This window comes from Leuciscus leuciscus, assembly GCF_965113295.1.
Source record: "Leuciscus leuciscus genome assembly, chromosome: 11".
NCBI classification, from domain to species: Eukaryota; Metazoa; Chordata; class Actinopteri; order Cypriniformes; family Leuciscidae; genus Leuciscus; species Leuciscus leuciscus.
The window spans coordinates 17,908,525-17,925,253 of NC_138735.1; the positions used below are offsets into that span (position 1 = coordinate 17,908,525).

A 16,729-nucleotide genomic window follows, 5' to 3' on the forward strand; every position below is an offset into this window, starting at 1 on the left:
TTAAAGGCTCAAGGAAGGAGGAGGCAGGAACGGCAAATAATGAACGGCACTACAATAATGTAATAAACATAAACAACAAAAACAAAAGTAAAGCGGCAGCCCCTCACAGGCGAAAACAAACAACAACATATAGTCCTGGCCTGGTCCTCTCTCGTCTTCCACTGTTGTCACTCCTCCGTGTATCCTTTCGGAGCTCCTCCATGGGACTCGAGACCGGTGTGACGCTCATTCACACTCGCCCCACTGGCCTTGCTCCCTTCTCATTGCTCTCGATACCCTCCCTGCTTGCCACATATACATTATATCCCAACATATATTAAAATGATACACAGTGCGTGTGCTGTTTTTATGCAGTGGTAACAGATGGAGCTGTTCTATGTATGGGTTACTGTAGATTGAACTGTTTTTTTAGGTATAAAGGTTACCGTCTAACAATTCAAAATGAAGTTTGGCATCATAATTTACCATGACTTCAGTTTCCTGCAGGTCCCCTTGCAATAATGAAAAGCAGATCAGAGTTTGAAAAAGACCTCTTTGGAAGGTGGGGAGGTCAGATATACTTTAATGAGAAGTGAATATCTCAGATGAGTTTAAATTTATTAGAAATCTTCATAATACAAAAAAGAAAGAGGTCCCAAAGTGATAGGCGTAGTGAAATAAAGAGTGGTGGAAACTGTCAATGCAAAGGTACATGCTCATATGTTGAGATGCTGAGTTACAGGTCTGATGCTGACTGGTCCAGATGATGTCCCCTAATGCTTGTATTCTGTGTATCATTTTTGTTCTGTCAGGCTGTTGTCCACAAGAGAGATGAGGAAACCAGCTTGTCAGATGTGATTTCACAATGTAAACCTGCTTGTTGATAGACAAACTTCAGATGGACTTATCTATATATATATATATATATATATATATATATATATATATATATATATATATTATATATATATATTCGGTCACACTTTAGATTAGGGTCCAATTCTCACTATAAACTAACTACTAACGATGACTTTTGGCTCAATAAACTTTAAAATGACTGCTTATTAATATTTTGTCAGGTAGTTGTTAAGTTTATGTATTGGGTAGGATTAAGGAATGCAGAATATGGTCAAATTTAAAAACAGCTGATATCCTAGTAAAATGCATGCTAATAAGCAGCTAGTTGTGAAAATTAAGTGTCAAAAATAAATAAAAGTGTTAAAAAAATTAACAAATACTGTAACAAATGGTTATGGTTAGTTCATGTTAGTTAATACATTAACTAATATTAAGAAATAAAACCTTAAAGTAAAGTGTTACCCTTTTTTTATTTTTTCACTAAGAAAGTTACTATACTAGCACTTTGAGATTCTTTTATGAAAAGTGCTTTATAAATAAAATGTATTATTATTATTATTATTATTATTACTATAGCATTGTATACAGTAATTACAAAAGATATGCATTGTATTGCTTATTTGGGGTTCTATACAGGACACATCAGCAGCCTTAGAGAGACACTCACTTTGTATTATGGCAGAAAATGTTCAAAGAATATTTCCTTAAATGCACATTGCTTATTTATTTTTGTATTCATAGAAATACTGACCCCTGAAACAGTGTTAATGTAAAACATTATATTAGTTGTAATGATCTTCAATGGCAAGGAAACATAAACACTGGGCTCTTGGAAATGTAGATTCTTATATGGAGTCAATAGGGTTCTGAAACCCAGATGGACTGAACAATACAGCTGCTCTCTCATTTGTCAAACGGTAGAGGTGCTCGAAGAAGAGCAGATCTATTGTTCGCTCCTTATGGTCTCAGTCTACTCAGAGTCCACCTTGCTCAGCCGATTTTCCTCTGTCAAATCGGCTCTCCCTTGAGCATTTTGCATATTGTACAGTAGCAGCTCTCCTAGGGCCACTGATTAATTTCCTGAATAAATGCATTGTAGTCACTTCATTGTATTTCAAGCTTGACAAATGAACACCAGAGTCTGTTTCCCCAGTACGCCTTTATTCAGGCGAATTGCGAGAGTAAATTGAAATCAGTTATTAATATGCAACCGAGAAATTGCCGTCTTTATTACTGATACATATGGATAAGTTTAACACTGTGTCATTAAATAACTGAAGTATTTTATTATAAGTGAACTGGATGAGGTCTAGCTGCTCAGGGGAATGTTTCCCAAAAGCATTGTTAGCCAGCTAAGGTTGCATGTTCTGTCGATTTAGAATTTCCCGAAACCATAGTTCCACTGTTGTCCAGCAGGGGTTAGAAGCATATTTCTTGCTAATGTTGAATTGATCGTGCTCTGGGGCACAATAAGCAAGATAACATTCAGTACATTATATTAGTGATAATCGCTTTTGAAACAGGCTTTATGAAGCTTCAAACCCCTTGCAATTAATTTGTTTCGAACCAGTTGGAGCGTGTATCAATCTGCCAAAGTCACGTAATTTCAGTAGGCTTTGTTATGTCATAACTGTTTCGAAAAAGTTTTGAAATCTCAATGGTTCTCTGCTAGGGGGCGATAATCTCTGAACCCATTAACCAGTGTCTTTATGGTTTTTAAAAAGTTGTATAAATTTGTAGACTTTTTTAATGACACATTTGTATAATAAAAAGGAAGGGTTTTAGTTAATAGTCTAACTAAACTATTATTGGCATAAATGATGGCAGAATTTTACACAACGTATACACGACAATGATATGCTTAAAACTGATTCGTTTTTCCTTTGAGTTGTCCGCGTAGAGACGACACCATTGTTAAAATGATCCTCATTCACACGTATCCGCGAAAAAGACTAAAAACGCTGTATTCTGCTGTCAGGCCATTAGATGGCGATGAAACACTATAGATTCAACACGTAACACGCATGTGCATGACGTCATTGTTTTCAGAGATTCACGTTTTTGTTGTTTACATGGAGACACATTGAAACCCGTTTTCAAAAGTTTGCATATTCAGGCACCCTAAACGCTGTTATCTTGTAAATGAACAGCCAAAACGCATACATTTTTTTATGTTTTTAGTTGAAAACGGTGTCGTGTAAATAGCCCCTTAGTTGTTTCTCTTCTGTTACCTGTTTAATTTGTTCTAGTTTCTCGCCACTAATCGGTTGTCATGGACATTAATTTAACAAGCACACCTATCTGTATTCAGTTCATTCTCTCTGTGTATTTAACTTCCTCCCTGCATTCAGTTCTTCTTCCGGTACTGTTCGTGTGTTTGTGCTTGCATGCTGTCTCGCATCATTGTGGATTACCTGAGTTTACTTTGTGTTAATAAAGACACTTCAATTTTAATCTTCTTCATCATCTTTGGACTCAACGTGACATCCACTACCTACGTGTGATTTTGTTAATGACTGTCATCGGGCCCTATCTTGCACCCAGCGCAATTGACTTTGTACACCGACGCATGTATCATTTCTATTTTGCACACGATGCACAGCGGACTTTTCCCTCCACAGACGCACGTCGGTAAATTAGGGAATGAACTTGCACTCCCGGGGGCGGTTCAGCGCAAAGAGGAGGCGTGTTCCGCCGCAAACGTTCCCTGGTGCTATTTTGCAGTTCCAGAAAACAATTCCGCCACTGACTTTAGACTAGGTTTTTCAGTGGCCAATCAGATGCTATTTTAAGGGCGCATGCTTGGCCATAATGTAGTGTGTGCACAATGCGCATACACTTTGCTTCTCTCATCTACACACAGACGCAGTAGTTGCCATTTTTGCAAACCATACATAATTACAAGGAAAAATATTCCACATGAGGGAAATCATTGTGGTGTCCATGAAGATGTGAAAAAATAGGCATAAATCTAGCTTACACATTTACCAAAATTATTATACGCCTGTTTAACCAAAGCTAATTTGTGTGGGTTTCTCCCCTCCCCATACAATGTCACTTCTCTGTGTTTTACGGCCCTGACGAGAACGTCGGTCTCCTCGGCTGTGAACCGCTCCTGGCGTGCGCCTGGCAAATCCGCCGTTAGCAATCTGCCATGGAACAAGCGCGCCTGCTCTTAAAGGGAATGTGAGATGATGCTCTGATTGGTTTATTTCACATTCCGCCCAAACCACACCTATGAGTAATGTAGCTACTTCAGACCAACCCATTTTAGATTTCCCATTCCGAGATCCGCCCACAAAGTTACTTGCGTTTCGTGTTTGATACTTGCGTTTCAGATCGTTAAAGTAGGACCCATTATGTTGGTGAATCAACGTGGTTCAAATCACATATTATGGTTGTTATGCGGCAAGTTACATCTTTGTAGGGGAAATGCATCCCAGGATAGTCTGGTTTACCTTTGCCAGGCTCAAAGGAAATGAGGACAGACGCTGTGAGGTGGCTTCTTATCTGAGTGGCTTGTTGACCGATTGCCTCAGGTTAGACCTGCATGCCCTCTGCACCACAGCTAGCCTGCTGTGTCACTTCAATACACATGCACTCATAGCCCTGTGCTGTTCACTTACTCTCTATTTAACGCAGCAGTATAGCTCCTCAGCCCATGGCAGCTGTCTCGTTTGAAACGTACCAACCCGGACCTGCCATTTACATTCACTCCCGCAGCAAATATGGTAATCATTGTGATTTAAACCGGTATTTAGCAGTTTGCTCCAAGGGGATATGCCCACGAGCACAATTCAACTCTCCGCTGTACTTACACACATGCACCAGTGAGTTTGGTTCAGCAGAAATAGAGCCATTACCGTGATCGATGATTTTATCACGTCAGCTGGTTGCGTGGTTTTGTTCAGCCGTGACTCTGGATCTTTTGTTCATTTTTATCTTGTTTATATTTTATTCAGTGGCACCGGAATGGTGAACTCATGAATATTAAATAGCACAAACTGATGTTGCAAGTTAATATTCCTAGATTAAGTCCGATTATTTGATTTATATACACAAATTAAACCATAACATTAGTACTATTCATAAAGTAATCTCCTATGCAAATGTACTTGAACTGTACAGCATTGAAAACAATATCAAGCAGGGTTTTTTTTTTATTTATTTATTTTTTATGTTTTTTATTCCCTTTTTTTAAACATTTCATTAGGAGATTTTAAAACTGGAAGGTCAACAATTTACATAACATCAATGTAGGAAATAAATAATTAAATACATGTTTGCTCAGATGTTTTTAAATGCCTTTTAAATATTATTTAATTCTGAGAAGTCAACCCGGAAATGTAATTTAAAATCAATATAGACAGAAAGAAAGAAAGAAAGAAAGAAAGAAAGAAAGAAAGAAAGAAAGAAAGAAAGAAAGAAAGAAAGAAAGAAAGAAAGAAAGAAAGAAAGAAAGAAAGAAAGCATTTTTGGTGCCATGGATTCCCGTGAAAATTTCCAGTGGGTTTTTAGAATAGCGTTTAATGAGTAAAATAGTGTTTGTGATTAAAATTACTTGGAAGAAATTTCATTTTTTATGCAGTGAATTGCATAAATTACACACTTTCATACCTCAAACGTGAAGTTTTGAAACTATTGAGTGCTTCAAAGTTTCAAACAAGTTGCCACATAAGGGATTTGTTAGTAAGTTAAAGCGCACAGCTGATTTCAATACACATTTGAAGGTAGACTCATAATTTTGCATAATTAGACTTATCAGAGATTATTATCCGCTTGATTTCACCTTTTCAAAAGAGTAGGAGTTCATGAAAAGTGTTGTTAACAGCATTTGGCTGTGATATTGACTTTGGCACGTTATATCATTAACTTGCCTTTTATAAGCAATATAATGCCAATTTAAAAGAGACAGATTGTCAGTCATGTATTTCATTAACCTCTCTTACTCACCGTCACTATAACAATTACATGCACTGATCAACAGAACACTTGTGCTAATTTCTGAGGGCGGCTGTTTCAATTGCTTCCAGTTACTCAGCCGTTTCAATTCATGAAATAATGAACCAATGAGCTCCCCTTCAGCGCTCTATGTACTGTAACTCCATCAGATGTTTGATTAACAAGGGACTAGGCTTGGACTGTGGTTTTATATGCCAATTACAGTCTGATAATGGCTACTTAGCAACATACTTCAGTAAATGCTGCTGGGATCTTTTTCCATTTACATATATAATGAGTGGAGATGTATTGGGTTTTGGTAAAAGATCACTTTTGGCTAGAATTTCTGTAATAGAGGAGGTTTCAATCTCATTTAGGCCACAGTTGCAGGGCAGGGTGAGATCACCTTAAATTTCCACACTTCAGTTCACTGTAATTATGAAAATGCACACTTAATCCAATTGAGGAAGATGCAATACTTTGGCATCTGTTGACTGTCGCCTCATGAGCCACTTTACCAGTTGTTGAAATGAGCAGAATTCGTTGAATACTCAAAGCGTGCCTGTGGTTGCATTCTTCAACTCAGATAATACAAGCATGCACAACAGAAATGCCTGCAATCATTTATGCATGCCTTGTTTTGTTTTGGCAATGTAAATTCCAGGCAGAACTCTGAGAGAGCCGTGCGGTGGGCGACTCAACCCACACAGTGCTGACTGGCTCTCTTTGGCCCACCTGTTCCTGACAATGACCGCTCAGTTATAGGGTCTGCACCCAACCATCTGGAACAATGGTGCAAGTCTACCAAGCAGAAGCGGTGAAACTGTAAAGACATTAAATAGTGCTTAAATAACTGCAGATGTTGTCTGTGTTACGCTGTTTATGGTGACAGTTATGTTGTGTAATCGTCTGTATAACCTCTATAAAGAAAACAAACTGTTGAAAACAAAAACTGAATTTATAGAGCATTGTATTCTATACCATGTTTCTTCTTTTACTTGTTCCCTTCGCTGTGGTGCTAAATACCAGTTAAATAAAAAGTTAGTTCAAATATTTCTTCTCTTTCAACGAAAATAATTCCAAAAGAAGCCAAAAAATCAAGTAAGACACAAAATGGATCTGAATATGTGAGTGGAGCAGGGTGACAGCAATTTCCGTTCTGCTCACAGCGTTCTGTAATAACTCCGGTCAAACTCCAATCCATGTTTTTCATTTCCTTAAACCCACAGGATATGCAGGTCATATTATCAAAGTCCCTTTAAGCAAGGCAAGTCATTTCACTCTGTGGCCATCTTTGAAACTCCTCTTGGGCAGCTTTTTTAGTCATGCAAGTGCAGCTCTTATCTCTTTGAATGGTGAACCATCAGATTCTCCAAAGCTGTTCAATACGCATACAATTAAATTTCATCTTTAAAAATCAGACTTAATGAAAAATGGTTGCACACTGAAGAAAGCACGCGCCGAAACGCGTCTGTGCAAATAAAAGTATATAGTGCGGCCTCTCTCCTACTTTACGTATTCTAATTATCCAGGCCAGCACTCTTAAAGTTTATAAGTATATGCATTGAGTGAAGCCTGCTCCTATCCTCACTTACATGTTTAAAAATCACCAATGAGATCTGACAACAACTGTCTCATAAATTTAGCTTCTAAATGCTCAAATCATGACAAAAAAAAAAAAAAGCTTTTTTGGGCTGGACCAGTCAATGTGCATGTGCAGTCATAAGTGTCCATCTCAGAAAACGGATTGTTTATGCAATAAACAATTCATGCTTTAATATCTTCCCGTTTAGACTGCTGCAACTCACTCTACCAGGGTATTAATAAGTCAGTTCTAGCTCGGCTGAAACTAGTCCAGAATGCTGCCGCTAGACTCTTGACCCGCACACGAAATTATGAACATAATACTCCCATTCTTGCCTCGTTGAATTGGCTGCCTGTAAGATACAGAATCTACAGTAGTTCAAAATTCTGGTCTTGGTATTCAAGTCCATCAATAACCTTACAAGAGACCTTATCTTGCAGACCTCCTCGTAAGTCATTCCCTCCAGATCACTTAGATCCAGTGATCTTGCACTCCTATCCATCTAAACACAAGGGTGATCGTGCATTTGCGAAGTTAAAAACTGACCTACTCTCTTTGGCATTTTAATAATGGTTTATGTCTTATGATTGTATACTTGCTTTAAATTGTATTATTACTATGTTGATGTATTATCTTTTGTCTACTTTATAAAGCACTTTGGTCAATTTAAATTGTATTTATACAGTACTATATAACTAAAGAAACAGAAACAGATTGTTTCTACAGCAAACTGAGCTTTCAAAGGCAGCTACAGGGACAAAATGATTTGGTGATTGGCTCTTTTATTTAGAAGGCGGAACTTATTCTGCTATATTGTGTGTTGCACTTTCTCCCATTCATATGAGTGCACCGTCTTTGTATATCAATTTTAGATAGATAGATAGATAGATAGATAGATAGATAGATAGATAGATAGATAGATAGATAGATAGATAGATAGATAGATAGATAGATAGATAGATAGATAGATATACACTCACCTAAAGGATTATTAGGAACACCTGTTCAATTTCTCATTAATGCAATTATCTAATCAACCAATCACATGGCAGTTTCTTCAATGCATTTAGGGGTGTGGTCCTGGTCAAGACAATCTCCTGAACTCCAAACTGAATGTCAGAATGGGAAAGAAAGGTGATTTAAGCAATTTTGAGCGTGGCATGGTTGTTGGTGCCAGACGGGCCGGTCTGAGTATTTCACAATCTGCTCAGTTACTGGGATTTTCACGCACAACCATTTCTAGGGTTTACAAAGAATGGTGTGAAAAGGGAAAAACATCCAGTATGCGGCAGTCCTGTGGGCGAAAATGCCTTGTTGATGCTAGAGGTCAGAGGAGATTGGGCCGACTGATTCAAGCTGATAGAAGAGCAACTTTGACTGAAATAACCACTCGTTACAACCGAGGTATGCAGCAAAGCATTTGTGAAGCCACAACACGCACAACCTTGAGGCGGATGGGCTACAACAGCAGAAGACCCCACCGGGTAACACTCATCTCCACTACAAATAGGAAAAAGAGGCTACAATTTGCACGAGCTCACCAAAATTGGACAGTTGAAGACTGGAAAAATGTTGCCTGGTCTGATGAGTCTCGATTTCTGTTGAGACATTCAGATGGTAGAGTCAGAATTTGGCGTAAACAGAATGTGAACATGGATCCATCATGCCTTGTTACCACTGTGCAGGCTGGTGGTGGTGGTGGTGTAATGGTGTGGGGGATGTTTTCTTGGCACACTTTAGGCCCCTTAGTGCCAATTGGGCATCGTTTAAATGCCACGGCCTACCTGAGCATTGTTTCTGACCATGTCCATCCCTTTATGACCACCATGTACCCATCCTCTGATGGCTACTTCCAGCAGGATAATGCACCATGTCACAAAGCTCGAATCATTTCAAATTGGTTTCTTGAACATGACAATGAGTTCACTGTACTAAAATGGCCCCCACAGTCACCAGATCTCAACCCAATAGAGCATCTTTGGGATGTGGGGGAACGGGAGCTTCGTGCCCTGGATGTGCATCCCACAAATCTCCATCAACTGCAAGATGCTATCCTATCAATTTGGGCCAACATTTCTAAAGAATGCTTTCAGCACCTTGTTGAATCAATGCCACGTAGAATTAAGGCAGTTCTGAAGGCGAAAGGGGGTCAAACACAGTATTAGTATGGTGTTCCTAATAATCCTTTAGGTGAGTGTAGATATTATACCATTAGAAAAAATATTTAACTTTAAGCGCTTTTGTTAATTGTTGCTAAAAAAAAAAGACCAAATAATTCAGACTCATGGAACATCTGAGATCCCTAACAAACATTTCAACCTAATATTACAGAACTGCTCCTACTGTTTCTCTCTTTTGATTCTTATTAAAGTAGAATGAGTATGAAAAGATGTCATCTATCATTTATAGCCTGAATCACTGAATCAGTCAGTCAATTGATTCGTTCAACAACACTGAATCATTCAGGAAGTAAACACAGTGTGTTGTTCTGAGACACTGTGGCTTTTTATGGAACTATTTTAGTTAGCAGGGCAAAAACTACAATGTCACTGACAATATTGTGTCTGAAATGTAAGTTACTTATTTATTGAATTGTTATAATAAAACAATCACAGTCGATTGTGCGGCCTTATCACACACTCTCAGAAAAAAATTGGTATAGGCTGTCACTGGGGCAGTACCCTTTCAAAATGTAACCCCTAAAGGGTGCAAATTAGCACCTTAAAGGTGAATATTAGTAACTAATTTCAGATTAGTGTACAGATTAGTACCTAAATGGTACATATTAGTACTTTTTGAAAAGGGACCGCCCCACTGACATTTTTTAAGAGTGCAGTCGCCTAGTCACAGTCATGCTTAAATTTTATTAAGTAAAACTTGTGTGATGTTGCTTAAACAGATTGTAAGAAATAGGAAATCATATTATTAATTTCAGAAGATATCACATATGATTGTCAAAATACTGACAAAATGTGTTGATTTAGATAGATGTGATAGATTGTTGACAATTATTGTTGACAAGACAAATTTTAAAAAACACAAAAATAATCAGTTATAGCCTGCTCATGCCTGTTGACATGAAACTGGAGCATATTTTACAGAAAAAAACACATTTATGCTGTGTTGGTGTCTATCTGCCTCTTCCCCATTATTCACCTTCGAAAAATCCATCCATTCTCCAAACCACTTTTTCCTTGAAAAATGTATTGTGTAATTTTTTTTTGTTAATGGCCAAGTTCATGTTGGTTAATGGTTACGTTCAGCATTATTACATCATTAAATAGCTCTACTGATGAATGATGCTAACTAACGAATGACATTTTTCAGACTATCCTGGAAATTCATAATGCAATTTTCCAAAGCGTAATTTAACCTAATTTGTCAAGTTAATGGTTTAGTAATTACATTTAATTCACGTTTTATACCATTTTTGCTGAGCTAAACGCAACACCTCGAGTGGGCGACTACTACCTCTTAGCAATTTGTGCTGGCACACACAAAAACTGCTTTAAGACATCTTAATGCTGTCCTCGCACTCTGAAACATTCTGCTGATGTGCAGTTTGTTTGTATGAGTGACTTTCCTCAAAATAGCTGGTTTCTAGCCTGGGATATAAGAATGAAGTCTGTTCCTGTTCCTTCTGTGAATAAAGCTTACAAAAAGTTCATGAAATGCACATTTCTTTAAAAAAATAAAAAGTAGTGTTGTGCCTTAGTGCCACTCCCTAGCTATAATTATGGTATATGACAATACATTTTGAAGCATGAAAGGCTATAGTATTCTTTCCTCAGCAAATAGCAGCGTTTTCCTGCTTCTTTCTATCATTCTGCTGCTGTTATGTCAGGCAGAAAGTGCTATATCAGTTGCTAATGGTTATTTTGACACATTAAATCATCTTTCATGTCACCCTGGATGTGAAGGAGCTTCCCCGTGTCCCCGTCCCTCAGCCTTTTTCTCTGCTTTGCGGTGGAGATTTGGCATGAATGGGGCCCACAGGGAAACTCATTCAGCAGCATGACTGAGCGAGACAACAGATTTTCAGTCCTGCATTTGCACATTCACACCCTGCCTTTTCCTAAGTGTCATTCGTAAGATTCCTCATTGGCCAGAGGGAATGAAAACCTGGATTTTTTTCACCGCTGTATTAAAAACCCTGTAACACCTTTGGTGTTCCTGGTCAAAAATGACTGGCCTACAAGAAAATAGCTGATAAATCTCTTGTTATGCTATATTATCACCAAATATTGGATTCAATCTTTTTGTCAACTTGTTTTCTTTGAATTAGGACAGGTTTTGTATTTATTTTTGAAACTGACTGATTGTAGGTCTCATTGACCTGAGCTTATATTTGTCAAAAATGACCATCCATTGAAAATGAATGGGGGAGTACGAAAATGAGAGAAATGTTTAGCGTTCAGGAGCATGTTCACATATGTACATGCTTGCTTGCATAGATAAAGGCCTCTGACAAAAAGAGTGAATCCAATATTGGTGATAATATAGCATATCGAGAGATTTATAAGATGTTTTTTTTTTTTGTAGGCCAGTCATTTTTTAATGGGAACACCGCACGTGTGATTTTGTTCCATTTGTACAAAATAAAAGCATTTCAAAACAAACTTCCTGGTTAAACATTAAAGCAGATTAATAGCGTGATAAACAGTGAAATTATTTTTCCATATGTTGTTGATTACTGCAAAATTATCCACAAATTATTTCACTGAAAAAATGAGGTAAAGCTCTGAGCAATGAGGCCCATGATCAATCAGATCCCCAATCCCCGATCCCCCAAAAGTACAACAATTATCAAAAAATTATGTCAAAATACCTGTCTTCGCAAATATCCTTGTAAACACAGTTGGTCATGTCTTAAGTGGACGTAAAAATGTGAGAAAAATGCGTATCTGTCACGATCACCAGCTGGAGTGCCGTGGTTGTCCACTATAGGACACTTCCCTCTTGTTCATTGCCATTCACACATGGACAATATTTCCCAGAACTCACTGCCCGGACTCACTGCCCGGACTGGTCAATTCAGTCATCCATTGCTAAGTCTTGTAAGTGTCTGTACTGCATTTCTGAGCATTCTTCTAGTTTCCTGTGTCTTGGTTTTTGATTCTCTGCCTGTTCCCTTGCCTCTGCCCTGGACTCTGTTATTGTTTTGACCTTTGCCTGTTTTTTGGAATACGATTGTGGATTACCCTTTTATTGAATACTGCATTTGGATCCTCAACCCATGTGTTTCGGAGCAGTATATGACAATATCAATTATATTCAATTCATGTATTCGGTCTTAAAGTGACAGCAGCCTAATATACCTGCAACTGTCTGTGTCATTAATGTTAATCAAACAACAAAGGACAAAGAGAAAGTCACTCACAGCTCTTCACTGAATAACTTTTGTAGCTTTAACAAGAATTCATCTCTTTCATTTAGTGAGTGAAGAATTTGCAGTGTTATTTTAAATTTGATTATTTAGTTTCTGTACCTGAATACTTCTGTTAGAAATAGCTGAAAACCTTAAAACACTGTTTATTTCATTTGTAATGTTAATGTTTGAACTTTATATTGGTTAGGCTAGTAGTTTTTGCTATGGTAGCTATCGACATTGGTTTTCAAGAATTGTGAATTTTCACATGTATCTAAAATGTTGGTGTCATAAAAAGCGTGTCATTAATAATGTCAAAAACAACGAAAGCAATAACTGTTTTATTTATTTGTTTGTTTGTTGTTTGGTTGATTGGTTGGTTGACAGGGCCGGTGAAAATGTTGGCAGGGCAAGTAAAATTTTGAGCCACTGGCCCGACTGGGCCAGTCGAAATAATCCTTAGGGTTAAGCCCTGCTGTTTCCAAAGGGATTGAGTGCACTATGTCCTGTTCAGCCTCGGGCCAGTGTGACATTCCAATCCCTTCACATAAAGCTATGATCGAAGGCTCTCCAGACAGAGTAACATCTCAGCCAGCAGCCACAGGGTTTCTGCTGTTCTCTAGATCACTTCAAAATGAGGTTACTGTCTAGCCGGAGTCGTGCCACCTTGGGGAATGATAATTTCGTATTAATTTTTCAGTTCTGAAAAGCATAAAAATGGTTGCTGCGCCTCTGTAAGGGATTTCTTAATTGTTTTTTGATCGTTAGCAGCCTGCTTTCACTTGGCAAGCTTAAAGTCTCACACGTCTGGTTCCGAGCCAGAGATCTCATGGTCAATAAATGCGAGAAGCTCATTTGATATTAAAATCCATTTGGAGGCAGTTTCAGACACCAAGCTTGGCATTATCCAGCAGTTCAGTGCCAGCGGTGAAATGTGAATGCAGCCATAGTCTGCGGACGCTGTCATTGTCTCCGGGACCCTCATCTCTCAGTGAAGGACGGCACACACGCTTCCTCTGAAAAGCCTGTTGTTTTCCCAGAATGCCAGGGAGCTGAATACAAGTGATTATCATCCAAGATCTGCCTGCTTTCTATAGCCAAGTTCATTTATCCTCCTAGTGACAATCGATAATACCTAGCTAAACACAGAGATTCGATTTTAAAAAAGAGTTTCTTTTACACTATATTCCAGAGCTCAGTAAATTCAAGGATAATTTTAGGCATAATTCAATAGTATGATGTAGCAGATCTCTTTTGTCTTTTATTAATGATGAACACACACCATTTCCCAATGTTTACAGGAAAAAATATAATTTCTCTGATGTTCTTCTTCATGTGTGTCTGCTTACAGGAGGCAGAATGGCATTGCGATGAGTTTACCAAAGGAGCCTGTTTCAGTCGGGGCAAATCAGAGGTTAGTATCTGTGTAAACATCCCAAATATTTCACATTTTGGTTGAATGTGTGAATTATGAAAGGAATTTTTAGGGGGATCCATTTTTTGAGGTAATTTTAGAAGCGAAATATGCAAATGAAATTGAGTTTAAATTTGTAGAAAACAGGAACTACACTACCATTTAAAATTTTGAATTTGTTTTTAAAGAAAATAATACTTTTATACTGCAAAGATGCATTAAATGAATCATTAAAGATATTTATGATGTTATATATATATAAATAATTAAGTTATAAATGATTTCTGTTTTAAATAAATGCTGTTCTTTTAAACATTCTATTAATCAAATATTAAGTGGCACAACTGTTAAATTGATAATAACATTACTGTTTTTACTGTATTTTAATCAAATAAATGCAGCCTTGGTGAGCATAAGAGACTTTGACATAAAATAAACATAAAATAAAAAAAACAATAGTGTATAATTGAAATTTGAATTTAAGTAGAATTAAAATAATTTGAAATTCAAAGAAATTAAAATAATTTGAAATTCAAAGAAATTAAAATAATTTGAAATTCAAAGAAATTAAAATAATTTGAAATTCAAAGAAATTAAAATAACCATAATAAGAAAAAGGAAAGACAACCCTTAAATTATATAACCTGTTTATGTTTTGTTGATATAGTCCAATACTGATCCTTACAGAAACCTATCAAGCAGCATCCTGTTGCTATAGTAACCTCCTCAGGCAATGAGATTTCTGTTTCCATTTGGCACCACATGGAAATGTGAGCTAACTAACTAGTAATCTGACCTTTGTGGTTGCTGAAACATGTAATATATTTCAGACCTTTTGTTTTGACTTCCTTTGGTAGGGGAGCTGGAAGTGAATTCAAACCTCCAAACCCCAATGTAATTCTCAGCCAGAATGAAGGTTATTTTAAATGTTAACTGTACTTAAGAAAGTTATCGCCCTCCTAAAATAGCAAACCCATTATTTATGACACTACTCTTGCTCAGGCATTCCCATGTCTCTTCCACTTTGCTATTGAGTCATTTCCATGGCACTATACAACACTGACTCCCTTGTGTTTTGAAGGCTGACTGAATCAGATCAGATTTGTGCTACAAAATGTTTCTTAAATCTCCTTAATATTTCACTTACTCCAGCTCTGTCAAACATGAGACGGAGGGTCCCCCTTTGCTTTATAGTATGCTACACTGAGTTAAGCCATTCTAAGTCATATGGGAGCTGTATAGGGACTGTGTTGCAGACCATCCTTCCAGTCTGGGCTGAACCCCAAGGTGTATTTCTAGTGGCCCTGTGCGGTTTCAGCCCGTGCAAACGGCCCCACCAGTGTTTTTTTAATTCGCTCGTAAAAAGTGTGCTGAGGCCCATAATAAGATGGATTACTCTGACCAACATTAGATTGTAATTCAGAATTCCAGGAGGTGGCTGTCGTAACTTGCTTGCAATTTTGATTTCCATATTATCTGCACATGTGGTAGCTCAAAATATCTTTAAAGTAGTAGTTCATCCCCCCCAAAAATTACATTTGTTTCCAAAAAAGTCATGCTTTCTTTCTTCTGTGGGACACAAAATGTGGCATTTTGAACAATGTGCTCGTTGCTCTTTTCCATGCAGTTACATGGAAGACTTTCAAGCTTTAAAAAGTACACAAAAGCACCATAAAAGTGCTGTACTTCAAATGATTTTGTCATATGATAGCTTTGTGTGACGAACAGACCAAAATTCACAAATCTTCCCCTCCAGTGAGCTGTTAACCATTATGACCAGATCGTTGAACTTGATAACCCTGTATCATTCAGACCAGTTCTGTGAACTGAATCAACTGATTCGTTCAAAAGTTCTAAATCTTTTTTTTCCCCCGAATCAGGCATCACTGCTTCCCTCATGAACTCTTTTTGAACTTCTCTCATGATTTCACAAAGCTGGACAGAAAATTTTAATTGTAGCAAGTGATTTTTATTGACCATTTTTAAGAATGTCATCTAACTTTTGGAATAATGTGAGGGTGAGTTTTCTACTCCTTTTAAGACTACAGCACTTTTTGATTATTTTACACATTACAAAGCAATATGAAACGTTTTTGTTTTGTTTTTTTTTCAACAAAAATTGAATTTTAATTGAATTCTATGTGAAATTGTCTTTTTCAACAACTGCATCTGGTTTCTTTGAGTCTGTTGCTTCAAGAACCAAGGAAAGGCTTTGATGGAGTGAATGCTGTCGACTTCATTTTGTTTATAATGCAAACAACAGCCACTATATTACGCTGTGGAGTGTAGCCATCTGTCAGGGGTTTTCATAAACATGTCACATTGTGATGTGCTAGGCATATTTAATCTCAGTTTATTTACACATACAGCAAAGCACTGCCCCCAGCCAAATTGCATTAGCAAATGTAAATCATCCTTTTCTTTTCAAGACTCCGCTTAGTGCAGGGAAATGAACGGTTTCACGAGTTAACAGCCATTCTGATGAGGAAATAAAGTTGACCCCCTCAAGCACTGCCTTGGAACACCTTTAAATCAACAGAGAGAGAGAGACAGGGTGACAGGGTTTCAAGTACTTGAGACAAAT

General features: G+C 37.5%; 1 protein-coding gene across 1 annotated transcript in view; it reads left to right on the top strand.

Moving 5' to 3' along the window:
* The window catches only part of sema5a (sema domain, seven thrombospondin repeats (type 1 and type 1-like), transmembrane domain (TM) and short cytoplasmic domain, (semaphorin) 5A), a 131,565-nt gene that overhangs the window by 52,200 nt on the left and 62,636 nt on the right, over positions 1-16,729 (top strand). The window contains exon 5 of the mRNA XM_082183535.1: positions 14,083-14,145. Coding sequence (XP_082039661.1) covers positions 14,083-14,145 — 63 coding nt within the window. The remainder of the gene's footprint in view (positions 1-14,082; positions 14,146-16,729) is intronic.